At 45.4% G+C, this 17,463-nt stretch overlaps 1 protein-coding gene across 1 annotated transcript in view; it reads right to left on the reverse strand.

Moving 5' to 3' along the window:
* Positions 1-17,463, reverse strand: part of HEPACAM (hepatic and glial cell adhesion molecule) — a 37,071-nt gene that overhangs the window by 10,714 nt on the left and 8,894 nt on the right. Inside the window, exon 2 of the mRNA XM_082200567.1 lies at positions 2,351-2,692. Coding sequence (XP_082056693.1) covers positions 2,351-2,692 — 342 coding nt within the window. The remainder of the gene's footprint in view (positions 1-2,350; positions 2,693-17,463) is intronic.

The following is a 17,463-nucleotide window of genomic DNA, read 5'->3' on the forward strand; positions in this document are numbered from 1 at the left end:
TGGCCCGGGACATCCAAGATGTTTTTGTTTGAAGACCGTAAGGTCCTCTATGGGACATACCAGGAGAGGCAGTCCCGTAGAAAGCAATGGAGTTATAGGAGAGGGCTAAATGGCAAGCAAGGCAAGCCTAGAGAAAAGAAAAGAGCATTTGTCACATGATGGCAGTTGTGCTTTGACAATGACACTGAAATCCAAGCCAGCTGGCATGAGACAATGCAGCGCTGTGTCTCCAAGCTCTCCACTGGATTTGAACTTAGAGCAGTGTTTCCCAACCTTTTTTGGGCAAAGGCACACTTGTTTCATGAAAAAAATCTCGAGGCACACCACCATTAGAAAATGTTTTAAAAAATTAACTCTGTGCCTATATTGACTATATATAAAGTAATTCTCTTTAATAGGAATCAAATAAACACAAAGAAAGTATTTTACATTGTCTGGTTTTGTTTTTAACAGAAATGATTGTGCGTGTTTTTGGTACTCAGAGTTGTATGTAAGTGAGCTGGGCTAGAAGCAGAATGGAAGCTGGAGACCTAGAGACATGCTTGTTCTGGGCTGGATCCAAAGCTTTGATTACTGTCTTTCATTTTGCAGTTGTCTGATTGGTGCTCATACATAACAGAGAAGGAAGATCGGTTAATTCTGTGAGCCCCTCCATCTTATGCTCAGGTTGCATAGATGTGTAAATAAAACCATATGTTCTAAAGACACCACAGTCTCCACTGACCTTCATTCTGGGGAAACAAAACCTGCGCAAGCACTTGGAACCCCTGGATTCTCTCATCACTTGTAGATTGGGGTGGCCTGCAACAGTTTGCATTGAAAAACCTTTGCAGGATCCTGCCTGGGTCCGAGTCTTGCTTTGGAAATGCCAGCTTTGGTGTCCCTGTTACCGTAAGTAGCAGTGGACACTGGAAGAAAGCAAGAATATACACTGGGGAAGTATTTCTAAAGTTTTGGGGAACTTTTCCCCAACCTACCTCCACTCTCCTCACCCCGAAGAAGAAAGCCAAAAGGTTGGATTTGCAGACAATACTTCTTGCCATAGCCCAGTAATAAAAGCGTTTCAAGTGTGAAAACAGGGTCCCTCGAGAGTTTCAGATTCAAGTGAGAGATCTGATAAACATGCTCTCTCTCTCTCTCTCTCTCTCTCTCTCTCTCTCTCACACACACACACACACACACACACACACACACACTTCTGAATGCCTTAAGGCCAACGCCAAGAATTTCCCGGCTCCTCCGTTGCTGTCTTTCCCACAGTTGTTTCCCTTGCCATCCGCTCAATAGCAGCCAGCTCAGAAAAAGATGGGTGGCTGGCGCTGTGTCTTCTCTCCCCCCCCCAACCCATGGGCAAACCACATTCTTCCCCTTTTGAGGGAGACGTTCCCCTTTGAGCAATGCCCCATTTGAGTGAGACTCCTCCCGACTGGTGGGCAACTGCCTTTGTCCTTCTGGGCCTCCGGATCCCATTGCTCCCTCCAGCGCAGCAATAAATCTCTGAAAGAAAGGCGGGGGGAGGGAACCTGCCGCGCTGCCTTCCTTAGTCATTGCAGATGACTAGCCGCAGGCAGACGGCGAGAGCCCCGCGCTGGGCAGCCTCTCCTCGTCGCCCCGCCTCTCGCCGCCCGACTCACCCGCCTCCCTCCCACGGCACACCAGGCAACGTCTCGCGGCACACTAGTGTGCCGCGGAACAGCGGTTGGGAAACACTGACTTAGAGGGTATATACAGGAGGAGGTTTCATTTATAGTAGCAACTGCGGACGATGTTTTGCAAAAGGTTTTCAGCAAGGCCCAAGCTTGGCATGAGGGAGATTTTTTTTTTTATCCAATTCATGTTTGAAAGTGAACTTACCTGATTCTCATTTTCTGAAACGGGATGTGAACCAAAACTCAGCCATCCCTCTGAAATTCACACTTCTCTGAATTTTGAAATGCAGTTCTGCAGCCCGGTAAGGTATGCAACAATGCGCACACACCAGGGTAAAGTTTGTATATAAATTAGTGAAAATAACATACAAAAACAGTGTACAAAAATTAGGAAAAAATGCTTTGCACAATTGTGCAGATTGGGCAACACTGCATTAAAAAAATGTATGTATTAAGAGAAATTTGCACTGGAATGCTTCTGATTCTCTCTCTCTCTCTCTCTCCATGCAAATTGGTGGGGAAATGAATTTTAATACGTGGAAAAGGTGGAACTGAAATTGACAGATTTGCCCATTCCTAGTCCAAACCATGTGTTATTATATGTCGAAGCTGCATGAAAGTCTTTCCCCCCACCTAGAGAATAAATAAATACCTTTAACTAATGAACTAAAAAAAGTTCATTTTTTCTAAGGCTCACTTACCATCCACTGTAAGGTTGATGTTCATCTCCCCTGTAAAAGTGTCGGCCGTAATGGAGATTTCCACTTCATACGTCCCCTCGTCCGAGAGCTGCAGCTCGTTGATCAGCAAGGAGCCATTCTCAAAGATTCTAATCCGGTCCCTGTATTCCGGGCGCAAGTTACCAATGATCCCGGTGCCGATGGACTGGACCACCGTCACAGCCTTGTCACGCTTCACTTGCCATTTGATCACGGGTTTGTCGCGGCTGGTGCTGGTGTATTTCACGGAGAGCAGGGCAGACTTGCCAACAGTACCATGGATTAACAGCACCGGGCTGGTGATATTGACTCCTTCCAGCAGATCTAGCAAGAAGAAGAGGAAGAAGCAAAGGATACTCAGCATTAGCATTAAGGGGTAGAGATCACTTGAAGGAGGTAGTATGAGCGTGGCTCTCTGGTGCTGGAAAAACCAGAATTGGAAGCCGTCGGTTCGGCGATAAGAGTCCTCACCAGAGCTATAGGATAGATAATAATACAGTGGTAGCTCGGGTTACCTACACTTCAGGTTACATACGCTTCAGGTTACAGACTCCGCTAACCCAGAAAGTGTACCCCGGGTTAAGAACTTTGCTTCAGGATGAGAACAGAAATCGTGCTCCGGCAATGCGGCAGCAGCAGGAGGCCCCATTAGCTAAAGTGGTGCTTCAGGTTAAGAACAGTTTCAGGTTAAGAATGGACCTCCGGAACAAATTAAGTACGTAACCAGAGGTACCACTGTAATAATAATAATACAGTGGTACCTTGGGTTACATACACTTCAGGTTACAGACAATTCAGGTTACAGACTCCGCTAACCCAGAAATAGTACCTCGGGTTAAGAACTTTGCTTCAGGATGAGAACAGAAATCGTGCTCCGGCGACACGGCAGCAGCGGGAGGCCCCATTAGCTAAAGTGGTGCTTCAGGTTAAGAACAGTTTCAGGTTAAGAACGGACCTCCGGAACAAATTAAGTACATAACCAGAGGTACCACTGTAACAACAACAACAACAACAATTTTATTTATATCCCGCCCTCCCCAGCCAAAGCCAGGCTCAGAGCGGCTAACAACAATAAAAGTAACACAGCATTCTAAAATCGATTCATTCTAAAATCAATTCAGAATCAAATTAATGGCAACCATTGGGCTAGAGTTCTATGAGGATTACCAAAGGAGGGGATCAGACTGTGCCTTGGCCAAAGGCCTGGTGGAACAGCTCTGTCTTGCAGGCCCTGCAGAAAGATGTCAAGTCCCGCCATAGCTTTTTTTAAATATGCAAATATAGCAGAACGGGGTAGAGTCTGAGACCTCATCAGCTGACGTTAACAATAGAAATATCACATCAATTCTGGTGTGGATGTGATCATAATAATATCCAATGACACATTTACTGCAGCCCCCCCTGTAATGAGATCTTCCTCTCCACCCACAAAGAGGGAGGTCTGCAATATCCTATGGCTCTATGGGTGCCACCCTGAACCTCGGATTGCACCTATAAACAGTATTTCTTTTTATTTATCACATATATCAATGCTTTTTGTGACAGTATTCACTGCTATAGAGTCCCTCCAACTTTTTAATAAAGATTTTTACTGCCCATAGTAGAAGTGATCTTGTGCTGGCACCCATGGCACTTCACTGTGAATCAACAAAGTCAACACTTCATTGTATGTCCAACCTTTCCGCCAAGGAACTGAAGGTGGCGTTCATGGTTCTCCCACCCCCCATTTTATAACAACAACCCTGTGAGGTACGTGAGGCTAAGACGTAGTCATCTACCCAGCAGCACCCAGTGAGCTTCAAGGTTGAGTGAGGATTTCAAACGAGATCCTAGTTTGACACTCTAAAGGTAGATCTACACACAGGGGGGAAACGCTATGAGTATGTCATAAATTAAATTGTTATAACAAAAGGGGGGGAACCGTATGTAAAATCGCATAGAAAAGTTTTGTGCTCTACAGCGCCATCTGGGGTCCCATGTTTCTAACACATTTAAAACACTATTTTTTTATTCATGTAGCTGGGTCCTAAGTCTGTTCTAACTACACCACACTGGCAAATTATTAAGTACTAAGCGTTACTATGATTAATCAGTGGTATCCAAATCCAAACTTTTTTCAAAGAGGGCCAGATTTGATGAAGTGAAGGGCCAACCAAAGTTTTTAGGGTTGAAGTTGTTGAGGTGTTTTTAGGATTTTACCCCAGGAAAAAGGCCCCCGAAATGGACTTTGGACATGCCTGGATTAGATGATCAAGTCTCTTGATGACCAACAGCAAACGATTACAACAAAAATGAAGATGGTGTTGATTTTTTAAAAACAACAACAACTTTTAATCGTCTAAATATTGGATTGAATTGACAGGAATAAGCAGCGGAGGCTGGACTGTGCTTGTAAGGACAAGACACAGCTAATTCACTGTGTCTGAGTACAACACGGCAGTCAAGCAGTTAATGCTCCCAGCCCTGGCTCTCAATGGCATGAGGCAAGGCGGATGGTGATCTAGGCCTCACAATGGTTAACCTGGAAACAACCTCAAATCCTTGCCCTGACATTTCACTGGGACCCAGGCAAGACCCCTGGGAGGGAGGCACAGCTCGCGTGCCCTTTCCTCTCCTTAGCATCCTGAAGAGCAAGAATGTCTGAAGGACTGCTATGGCTTCACGTTGTTGATTCAGAAATGTGCTCCTGTGCATAGGAATGAACTCATCGGCATTTGGGCTAACGCCGGGGTGGTGCTGAAAAAACAAAGGAGAGCGCAGAAAGAAAGGTTTCAGTTTGCAAAAGGAGCAACTGATGCCAAAAAGGGGTGAAACTTTTTTTTAAAAAAAATTAATTTTTATTGATATAGCAAGAAAAAAGAAAAAACACAAATACCAAATTACACACAGGAATAACCATAGACACATAATTTTCTTAACAAACAATAAAACATATGTTGGTCTTAGCACTAAAAACCCAACCTCCCGTCTATTCCATATTTCGATTTCATATTACTTATTGTCAATGCACACTTTTATCATAATAAAACTCAGAAAGGGGTGAAACTTAATCAGAAGCAAGGGTGTAGAATCTCAGGTTGGAGGGTGGGGGGAATGTGGCCCCACAATACTCATTATGCAGCCCCACATCGTCCCCACAAGCCACACCCACTCTTCACACGCTCTCCACTACCCCTGCTTTTTACCCATGCGCTCCTTGATTATTTTTGCCCGGCAGAAAAGTGTGCATGAATTCTGACAACGCTTGCTTGCCTGGATAGATAAGGAGATAGATAAGGAACTATAATCGTGTATAGCAGGCAAGGGGAACATCCCCTCCAGCATTTCTCCAATGAAAATAGGGGTGTCCTACTCCATAATAAGAATATCTATACATCGGACTGGGTTGCTACATAATAAAACATTTTAAAACCCTTCCCTATACAGGGCTGCCTTCAGATGTCTTCCAAAGGTTGCATTACAGTGGTACCTCGGGTTACAGACGCTTCAGGTTGCAGACTCCGCTAACCCAGAAATAGTACCTTGGGTTAAGAACTTTGCTTCAGGATGAGAACAGAAATCGTGCTCTGGTGGCACGGCAGTAGCTGGAGGCCCCATTAGCTAAAGTGGTGCTTCAGGTTAAGAACAGTTTCAGGTTAAGAACAGACCTCTGGAACGAATTAAGTACTTAACCCGAGGTACCACTGTATTACTTATCTCCTTGGCTCAGGGTTCACACCATACCTTCCAACATTTCTCCAATGAAAAAGGGGGCGTCCAAAGGGAAAGCGGGACATTCTGGGATCAAATCAGAAACCGGGATGGCTTCTGTAAAATCCAGGACTGTCCCTGGAAAATAGGGACACTTGGAGGGTCTGGGGGAACCTTGGGATCTGGTGCAAAATGTGGCCTTCCAATCCCCTCTCTCTGGCCCTTGGTCCCCTTCCCAATTGCCACACGCCAGACTGGTTCTGCTCTCCTGGAGTATTTTCCCCTGGCTGGAATGTGTCCTTGAATGCTCTCAGTGACTCCTGCTTTGCCGGGAAGAAGGGTAGAGAAGGGTGAGTGAATCTTTACAGACACTAGCCTAATGCGCCTGTTTAAAAGGCTGTGCGCCACCCCCAATCTCTGCTGAGCAGCAGTAAGTTTCCAGGGGGTTCCAGGCACTCCCTATGTTTTCTGCTGGGCATTAAGGCACAGCAGAGATTAGTGTCTTCAAAAATATATGGTTTATTTTGCATATATTTACACCCAGGTCTTGTGCAGAAAGAGTTCAGAGCATTACATCTCCAGAGGGGCTTGTTCCCCAGATCAGTGCAGCATTGGAGTCTAAGACATCCTACATGCCATCTTTATGGTTCTGCCCCGGCCTGCCAAGGTGGTTCTGGCCTTCATGGCTGCTCATGGAGTTCTGCCCACTTCCTTTCTGCTTCACAAAAAAAGCTCTGCTCCAGGTAACTCCTTTCCATCTATCTGCTCATTCCTCTTATCCAGACCTCTGTTTTCCTAAAGGACATATTTTTCCTGTGTGATATCACGCTTCCCCATCACCTTGGTGGCCTCCACCAAGCACCAACACAGCCTCCTGCCTGGTTGATGGTTAATGACTTGCTTCCAGTACCTTCTGTCATTCTTAGTGACTTCTATCTCAGGTGAGGCCCTGGCCTGGAGGAAGAAAAGCTTAGCTGTATTTTTCACTTGCTTGGCACCTTCCCTTCAAAACTCCAAGTACTACCTGAATAGAAATCTTTATGGATTTCTAACAATCACTCCCAGATGACCCCAGAACTGTAACAGTACAAAGGTAAAATTTACAATTAGGTAGAATTTAGTTTTTCCACCCACTTCTGCCTCTAGCCCCACATGTCACTGACATGCATGTGGCCCTTGGAAATCTGCCCAGGCCCTTGGGGGCCTTCCTTCTTCTTCGTTTCAACATTGGATGGAAACCAAATTAGTTGACTCTTCCTGCCATTGCTTCTGGCTCCACCTATGGTTAGCCTCCCTGCCTTACCTGCCCTACCTGGCAAAGTGGGCACCAGCCACCACTGAGGTTCAGTGAATGCAGCCGGGGCAAAAGAGGACACAGCAGACGCTCAGTATCAGACGAGCTGCTTCCAAAATGGCTTCAGCCTGCAGCCTGGGTGCTGAGGTCAAAACAAAACCAGTATTGATATGCAGCGGAGGGGAACATGAATCATCTGGGTGACAATTAACTGCTAGATTAGGAGCTGCGAGCAGAAGCACAAGAAAGAGCTTAAACAAGTCCCGAAGTCATGAGATCTATTAGTATGCAAACCTCTCTCTTGCTCTCTCTTTCCCTTTGCCTGATGCAAACAGAAGGGGAAACCCGGGGCTTTTCACCAGCCAGAACTTGCCAAAACTCAGTTCCGGCACCTCCTACAGTTCAAAGGATTGGGAAGCAGGAGATGGTAGCAGGCCAGCCCTACTATTAGGCAGAGGGAGGTGGTTAACTCAGGTGGCATATGCTGGTTGGCATGGCAGCCATTCCTCTTGAGTCTCCTAAGATAGCATATCCTGCACCCTCAAAGCTAGCCTGCTGTCGTTGGATGTGGTGGAAGGGCTTCCTGTTCCCAGTATTGAAGTAAGGTCCCATCCACACTATACATTTAAACCAATATCATACCACTTTAACGCTTACGGCTTCCTCCAAAGCATCCTGAGGACTGCAGTTAATTAAGGGTGTGGTTAGAGTTGTATGGGGACCTCTGTTCCCTACAGAGAGCTGCAATTTTCAAAGCAATTTAACAGTCCGCCTGTCTTTCTCAGGGAACTCTGGGAATTGTAGCTCAGTGAGAGTGGGCAGTGTTAAAAACTCAGATATATACCGTATTTTTTGCTCTATAAGACTCACTTTTTCCCTCCTAAAAAGTAAGGGGAAATGTGTGTGCGTCTTATGGAGCGAATGCTATCCCAAAACCAGAACAGCAAGAGGGATTGCTGCTTTCACTGTGCAGCGATCCATCTTGCTGTTCTGGCTTCTGAGATTCAGAATATTTTTTTTCTTGTTTTCCTCCTCCAAAAACTAGGTGCGTCTTGTGGTCTGGTGCGTCTTATAGAGCGAAAAATACGGTAAGTTAGGCACCAAATGGCTCCTTAAACCAGGGTGACAGTCACCGAAGCAGAATGCCTAGTTGCTATTTTGGGGCCAAGCAGCTCAAAGGTCATTTTTTTCAATATGGCTTTTGGGTTCCCGAAATTCATTCTGATTGGGCAGATAAAATATAATGGACAGAACTCTACAGGATGTGTTGCTAGCTGGGGGGTTTTCAGCCGGAGGGAGGGAGGTGTTCATTGTCAGTTCTGGCACCCTTTTTTCTACAAAAATAGCACTGGTTGCTAGTTTGTGAAAACATGCACCTCCAGATGATGCAGACCTCAAGCGCCATCCTGGTGCCTGGGCAACTTCTTCTCTTGGTCGCAAATGGCCAATAGCCAGGTGCAAAATGTGCCTGGCACCTGGCTAATTTTGAACGCTGAGCAGGGGTGAAGGCTGCTTAAACCTTCCTGCCATTTCTTTGCTCCCCACCCCCCAGTGAGTTGGAATGCAATTGGCAGAGACATTTGTGCTATACAATTAATGCAGTATCCTATTGCTTTAAACAGTTTCTCTGCTACCAAGCTCAGCCTTCCAGGGCTGCTTTTCCTTAAAAAGATATAAATCACTGGGTTAAAGAGACACTGAACTCTCCATTCCCTGTCTAAATCGTAGCTAGGCAAACACTGGCCCTGTATTCACCTCCCAGCACCATGTACAAAGAAAGTGTGAGAACAGAAGCAAAGCCAAGGGAATGCGGTATACTGGGCATCAGGATGTTCTGTAAGGAGGGCTGCCAGGGAATGTCTGCCAAGCAACCATTGTGATCTCTGATCACCTGCAGAGAGTGCATCTTTGTTTTGCTTTTGGAGGATGTAGAGATATACCATCAACATGCAGAGCCAGGCAGATTCAGCCAGCCACACACGGTGCTCACATGCCACTGAACTGTTCCACCTCCAATGACATGTAGTTGGACTAGTTATGGTTGCTTTTGCAGTATCACAGCTGGAGAAAATCACCCACATATGTCTTCTACAATATGGTGCCAGAGGGCTGATCTGCTTCTTTTTGCCATCATCATGTATTTCAGCCCATTCTTCCATAACCAATTTTTGATGCTTTATGGTAAAGCTGGGCTGGTTTGCCAGGAGAAATCCCCACCCCAGAATACAGGGAGACAGCACACTGGTAGTAGAACAAACCAGAGGTGTGCAATGGATTCAGAAGAATCTCAAGTCAAACTGGGCTGATTTGGAGAGATTCGGGAAGTGGGTTCCATGAGAATTGCTCCAAATTGAATCCAGGGCTTCTTGTGAGTGAAATGGAAATTTAGAGTCAAACAGAACTGCAGACGGCATGTCTGCAAAAACTCCAATCTCTCCCCCGCCCCCCAAGTTGCATATAAGGGAAACACCAGGATGGGAAGGGAGCCCTTTGTGGCTGACAGATCCTGTTCATAATAAGAAGGAATCACTTTACCTGGGCTTTTGGGAAGAGATGTTCAAGGAATGCAGGGTTGGAGACCCTCTGGCTGGCAGGCCAATCTTGGCCTACAAGGCCATTTCCCCAAAACCACAACTACCCACCTATCAGGTGACATCACAGATGACATCATCTGATGGGCCAGACGACTCCACCTTGAATTTAAAAGCTTGGCGGGAGAGGTGCCCCAGCTGTTGGGACATCTTCGTAGCTTCCATTTGGCTATTAATCCTTTCCTTCACTCATGGGATTCTTGACTTCTGGACCTTGTGCTTGCTATTAACCTGAATAAATATCTTGTCCTTACTGTCAAACAAGTGCTGCTGGCGTTGTTGTTTTTTGGATGGAAGTACAACAGAGTCTCTGGGTGACTTTGGGCCAGTCATCACTCTCAGCCTAAATAAGCTCACAGTGTTGCTGCAAGGATTAAACAGGAAGAACAATTTCCATTGTCTTGAGCTCCTTGGCAGAAAGGTGGGATATAAATGTAATAAATAAGTTAAGGACATAAGAAGAGCCCTGCTTCATCAAAAGAAAGGTTGATCTTTTCCAGAATCACGTTTCCACATTGGCCAATCAGCTGCGGAATCAGGGTTTGAAGACTCTCTACTCTTATTGCCTGGTAAGGCCTTTCAAAGGCAGGCCTATTGAAATCAATGGAAGAACTCTGTCCTTCTTTTATTGTCACATGAAATGTTACAGCAAATGTATCCATTTACTTCTGCAAAAGGTCAGAGGATCTATAGACTCTAATGCAATTACCTCTCAATCTTCTTTTTCAGCTGTGAATTCACCCCCTTCACACTCTGCATTAATGCAGCTTGAACTCTGAGGAGTCCCTTAGTCTCAGGCACTGGGTTTGTTTTTGTTTTTTTAAAGCTCTTCCCACCCCTATTATGGAAGTGTTGGCAGTGGCTATTAAGAAACTGCATTCAGTTTCCCCAGTAGAGCAGGCACAGAGTGTCTGTGGCCAGATCTAATTTATCAGAGTGGACATGATATTTAAACAATGCCATGCATTGGTTTCAGTTGTAAATTCTAGCTTTTACTTCCTGGGAAAAAAACAGTTTCCAAGTTCTACCAGCTGCATATGTGAGGTAAAAACAACAAGCTTGAGGGGAGGGATGGTGTCATGAACCTTAAATTAATTACTTAAAATATATTGACTTGGGCCGCAAGGTAACTTAAAGAAGTTCATGGAAGGAATGTTTCCTGTCCTCTTTCCCTACCAGTGCCCAAAGGGCTTCTCTGAAGGGTCAGGGTCCTTCCTGAACAATGGTGGCTATTGGGAGATGGGGGAATTGCCTAAAACTGGGCCTTCCCCCAGCAGCATCCCCAGAGTTAGTTCTCTGCTGAGACAATATATCTTCATTATGTGTAATAGCTGGGAGAACAAAAGTCCACAAGGTTGACTGAGAGCTTTCCATGGTCCTGATTTCTGTCCATTAGCAGAACAGGATATACAGAATATCATATTGGGATATAGAAATGCTTCAGAGAAGGGTAAAAATACTTTCCTGACCATGAACAACTCAGTGAACTGGAAGATCTAATAACAACAGGGAAGTTTATTGTTGTACCACAGTCCATGAGGATGGAAATCCAAGACGGTATCCACCAAGAACATGAAGTTCAAATGAAATCCAGCAAATAAGCCAAGCAGACACTCTTGAGTTATATCAAATTAACTTCTATTCAGAGCGAACACATTGAAATTAATGGACCTGAGCAGCATTGGAAATGACATAAGGAGCAAACTCTTATACTGTGACAACAGCAGAAGAAACAGATCAACTGAATGGGTTATCTTCAACAAAATGATACACAGACTAAACCAATTGAAATAAATGGTATTAAGTTCCTTAAGTCCATTGATTTTAATGGGTCTGGTCTGAGTATGACTGATATAGGGCATTGCCAATTGGAAGACCCCTCTAACCGCTACATCTTTACCCAACAGATCAGGAGTTGCGGACACTTTGGGGGCATTTGGAATTTTTAGAACATGTCATGGCTGCCAGTCACAAAATGGCTGCTATGGAGGTGTGACTGAACACTAAATGACTGCTAAGTCTTAGAGAGGGGGGAAAGAAGACAGGACCACAGATTGGTATAGCTATGCCCCCTCTACAGTTGGGAGGGGAGAAATCACCTACATTAGCTATGACTATTGCTCACAGACAGAAGCTCTTCACACATCTCATCTGTTCTGAATGGATGGGAGATGGGTGGCCAGTCCTGACATCCAATGAAATATGGGCATATTGAAAGGGAAGTGTTAAATGCAGGAGAGACTGAGCCAGTGCAAGCAAATGAATATACAGATATCCTTCTTGCCTGATATTGCCTATTGCATTTGCTCAATTGAAGAATAAATTTGTTTGCATTCCAGATGAACATTCACATTCCATTTCACATTTCACATTCCAGAAGAATGACAATGAACCTAATTTAGGGCCGCAGAATCCTAGTCATTCCATATATCTTACAGCTGTCCCCACATGACCATATCGCTGCCCCCAAGCAATCAGGGAAGCCAAAAGAGAAGGATACCCTGCTAAGAAAATACTGAGGCAGAATAACCCATATAGCACACTTTTAAACAACATATCAACACCACTGATAGCTACTGAATATAGCCAAGAGGACAAAGCAGAACATGCATTCCAACCCTAGAAAAAAAAACATTCATTTCAAAGTGGCCTGGTCTGGGAAACGTTGCTGTCTCAGATTACCAAAAGGTTATGAACACTTCTGTAATCTGTATCTGAAGAAATGTGCATGCACAAGAAAGCTTATACTAAGAAATAACTTAAAAAGGTAAAGGTACCCCTGCCCGTATGGGCCAGTCGTGTCCGACTCTAGGGTTGTGCGCCCATCTCACTTAAGAGGCCGGGGCCAGCGCTGTCCGGAGACACTTCCGGGTCATGTGGCCAGCGTGACGAAGCTGCTCTGGCGAGCCAGCACCAGCGCAGCACACGGAAACGCCGTTTACCTTCCCGCTATAAAGCGGTACCTATTTATCTACTTGCACTTAGGGGTGCTTTCGAACTACTAGGTGGGCAGGAGCTGGGACCGAAAGACGGGAGCTCACCCCGCCGCGGGGATTCGAACCGCCAACCATGCAATCGGCAAGCCCTAGGCACTAAGGTTTTACCCACAGCGCCACCCGCGTCCCAAGAAATAACTTAGTTGGTCTCTAAAGGGCTACTGGACAATTTTTTATATATATTTCAACTGCGCCAGACCAACACGGCTACCTACCTGAATCTGTAATCTGTGCAGTTTGCATTCAGAACTACCCAACTAACACATTCAGAACTAACACTTGATGGAGAAAAGACACGATGGAAACCAGCTACTGTACAATGAAAACAAATGAAACACCCAGTTCATATTCGTTAGAGACTAAACATGGAACGTTTAGCAGAACTGATATTTTCTTCCTATTCCAGAGAAGCTACCTTTGCTAAACACAAAAATAATATCTGCACACCCAGATCCATTTACAGCCATACCTCAGGTTACAGACGCTTCAGGTTGTGCGTTTTCGGGTTGTGCACCGCACTGAACCTGGAAGTACTGGAATGGGTTACTTCCGGGTTCCGGCACTCGCGCATGCGCAGAAGCACCGAATCACTTCCCGCATGTGTGCAGACGGGTTGTGAACACTGCGAGTTGCAAATGTGCTTCCCACATGGATCACATTCACAACTCGAGCGTCCACTGTAATGATCTTCCAGAATGCCAGTGTTTTGGCGTGGTGTCAAATCACATACCAGTAAATTCAGGTTGCACAACTAGAGCTGATTAGGCATCATGCAACAAACCCACTTCCTCAAAATATCAGACTTTTTTGAGATACGGAAAGTGAAGGGGACATGTAATAGAAAATGCATCAGTCACAGCAGCTGCCTGATGCGAATCCTGCTTCGACCCCTTATGATGGTGATGAGGTGGGTGGTCTTGCCTCACACAGCAGGTGGGTTAGACTAGATGTTCCTTTTGGGGAACTCTTCCACTGCTTGGATACTGAGAAGAGAATCCGATGTATTATTTCCTTTAAACCGAGGGAGTGAGGGAATAAGTGTTGGCAAAGTGTTTAGGATGACTGTTTTGGAAGGCTGGCTTCTTCTTTCAGTACATTTTGTATCCTGAGCCTAGTAACTCCCTGCAGGAAGAGGGGAGGGGGGGCAGGCTGGTCTCCTAGGCACCAGCTCCAGCTTATGGGGGACAGAAATGAGACTGCCAGGAGCCGAGGACAAAGCTTGCGGTTGTTGGGCTTTAGTTCCTTCCTGGCCCAAGTTTAAAAGCCTGCAGTGTAAGGAAGATCAGCATTTGTGATTCACTAGGCTGCATCAAGGACCTGGCAAATGTAATAATCAGCAGCTGGACAAAGGCAGCGGAGACAGCTGAGTCTCCCAGACCCCCGATAGCGGCACTTCTTGCCTGGCACAGCCTGAGCAAACCCCCAGAAGAGACCTTCATTATGGCCTTCTCCTTAGAAACGCACCTGATTTGCTTTGCTTCTTTCTTTTATCCCCCATTCTCAGCAAGGGAGGCAATTGTACGAGTTCAAAGCACTTTTGGACTCTCGGGGCCACTTAAAGCACCGTCTCGGACCCTCAAGTTCATATCACCCTTCGGATGTGGTGCCAGAGGGGAGTGAGGGGGCAAACAGCCCTCTGGACAAGGAGGGATAGAGGATCAGTTCTGGTTTCTTTTCCTTTCTCATGTTGCCCACCTTAAATTCAGCGCTCCACATTGCCACGTCACTCTGTGATTTTCTTTTTAAGCCCTCCTGAAAATTTGCCAGGGTTTCAATGCACATTTCTCCTAATGCACTCGTTTTTGTAGGCAGTTTTGCCTAGCCTTGCCATGCCCAGGGGTGCCAAGTTGAATAAAATATGGGGGGGGGAAGCCCCACCCCACATAATTGATCACATGATGCAGTGCATGCACACAATTTGAATGGCAATGCCTGAATTCAATGGTGAGGATCCACCCTCCAGGTTGATACCTGATGAAGAACTCTGTGAGGAGGAAGGGGCGGACCCACCCTACCTAGGGTCCCTTGCACCCTTGGCAAGGAAGTGTAATAATAATAATAATAATTTATTGATACCCCGCCCATCTGGCTGTGTTTCCCCAGCCACTCCGGGCGGCTTCCAACCGAATATTAAAATACAAAAACCTATTAAACATTAAAAGCTTCCCTGAACAGGGCTGCCTTCAGATGCCTTCTTAAAGTCTGGTAGTTGTTTTTCTCTTTGACAGCTAACCTATGAGCCTGTATAATTTGCTGTATAATAGTATAATAATAATAATAATAATAATAATAATAATAATAATAATAATTTATTATTTATACCCCACCCATCTGGCTAGGTTTCCCCAGCCACTCTGGGCGGCTTCCAACATAATATTAAAATATAATAGTCCATGAAACATTAAAAGCTTCCCTAAACAAGGCTGCCTTCAGATGTCTTCTAAAAGTCTGGTAGTTGTTTTTCTCTTTGACATCTAGTAGGAGGGCGTTCCACAGGGCAGATGCCACTACCGAGAAGGCCCTCTGCCTGGTTCCCTGTAACTTGGCTTCTTGCAGTGAGGGAACTGCCAGAAGGCCCTCGGCACTAGACCTCAGTGTCCGGGCAGAACGATGGGGGTGGAGACGCTCCCTCAGGTATACTGGACTGAGGCTGTTTAAGGCTTTAAATGTCAGCACCAACACTCTGAATTGTGCTCGGAAATGTACTGGGAGCCAGTGTAGATCTTTCAAGATCGGTGTTATATGGTCTCGGCGGCCGCTCCCAGTCACCAGTCTAGCTGCCGTATTCTGGATTAGTTGTAGTTTCTGGGTCACCTTCAAAGGTAGCCCCACATAGAGCACATTGCAGTAGTCCAAGCAGGAGATAACTAGAGCATGCACCACTCTGGTGAGACAGTCTGCAGGCCGGTAGGGTCTCAGCCTGCGTACCAGATGGAGCTGGTAGACAGCTGCCCTGGACACAGAATTAACTTGCACCTCCATGGACAGCTGTGAGTCCAAAATGACTCCCAGGCTGCACACCTGGTCCTTCAGGGGCACAGTTACCCCATTCAGGACCAGGGAGTCCTCTACACCCGCCCGCCTCCTGTCCCCCCAAAACAGTACTTCTGTCTTGTCAGGATTCAGTCTCAATCTGTTAGCCACCATGTATCAGTATATTCACAGAACAGCAGCTGGATAAACTACCCAGATACAGTATTAACAACCTACAAATGCCTAGGTGAACTAATGAGTCTTTGGCAAACATAGAAAGCACATCAGTGTTGGTGCTTGCCTTATTTTGGAAAAGGCAGTTCCATATGCTGTTGTGAGCATTTGGCAGCACAACCTCTGGGGCCTCATCCAAGGATCTTGGCATCCAGAAGGAGGAGTTCCTTCAGGTATTGAAAACTAACTAACTAACAAAATCAGTAGGACTTACTTCCCAAAAACTAATGTTTATAAAATGTTTTTTTACCAAAAAATATATTTTATTTTTATTTTTACAAAAATGCACATATTAGGGGAAAGTGTGCATAACATTCAATATGTAAGTGGAAATAACACAAAAAATGCATTATAGCATGACAAATTGCTTGCAAAAAATCTGAACATTAGTCAACTGCACACAAAACAGTGTTTATTCGGAGAAACGTGTACTAAAATGCTGCGGAATCTTCAGGAGAATTTTTTTTAAAATTCACAAATTGCTGAAGACATGTGGAGAACTGAATTAAGAACTGGGAAAAATAATCTGTAAAGACACCTAGGCGCTCTGAAAGCAAATCAGGATGAATGCTCAGACTCATACAGGTGCCCCATAAGCAAAGACTGGGCATAATCTAGCCCATGGGTAGGCAAACTAAGGCCCGGGGGCCAGATCCAGCCCAATCGCCTTCTAAATCCGCACAGCGGAGGCTCCGGGAATCAGTGTGTTTTTACATGAGTAGAATGTGTCCTTTTATTTAAAATGTATCTCTGGGTTATTTGTGGGACATAGGAATTCGTTCATTATTATTTTTTCAAAATATAGTCCGCCCCGCCCACAAGGTCTGAGGGACACTAGACCAGCCCCCTGCTGAAAAAGTTTGCTGACCCCTCAATTCTAGCCACTGAGTAAGCTTTGTGCAAGCAAATTAGGATGAACGCTTTAAAGAGTGTCCCTCCAAAGTTGATTTTGCATTGGGAGGAAACCTCCCGTGAGTATCCATCATGCTATTTCTCCAGTTATGAGTGCATTTTAAAGTCCCCGATATATCAACCTAGAATCATAGAATCATAGAATCACAGAGTTGGAAGAGACCACAAGGGCCATCGAGTCCAACCCCCTGCCAAGCAGGAAAGGCACCTCTGGGTGCCTTTGTAGGCATCAGGCAAGCTTTCCAAGAAAGAGAGTTCTGTAAGGTAGGGTTGCAACCACTAAAAAGTCTCTCTCCAGTCACCACCTAAGGTGTATTAAGATTGACTTGTTTTGCTGTATTCCTTTTCTTGACTGGACTTAATGACTGTCAATCATCATGAAACACCCTGGAAGCCATCTGGCTG

Source organism: Podarcis vaucheri, assembly GCF_965113315.1.
Source record: "Podarcis vaucheri genome assembly, chromosome: 15".
NCBI lineage: Eukaryota > Metazoa > Chordata > Lepidosauria > Squamata > Lacertidae > Podarcis > Podarcis vaucheri.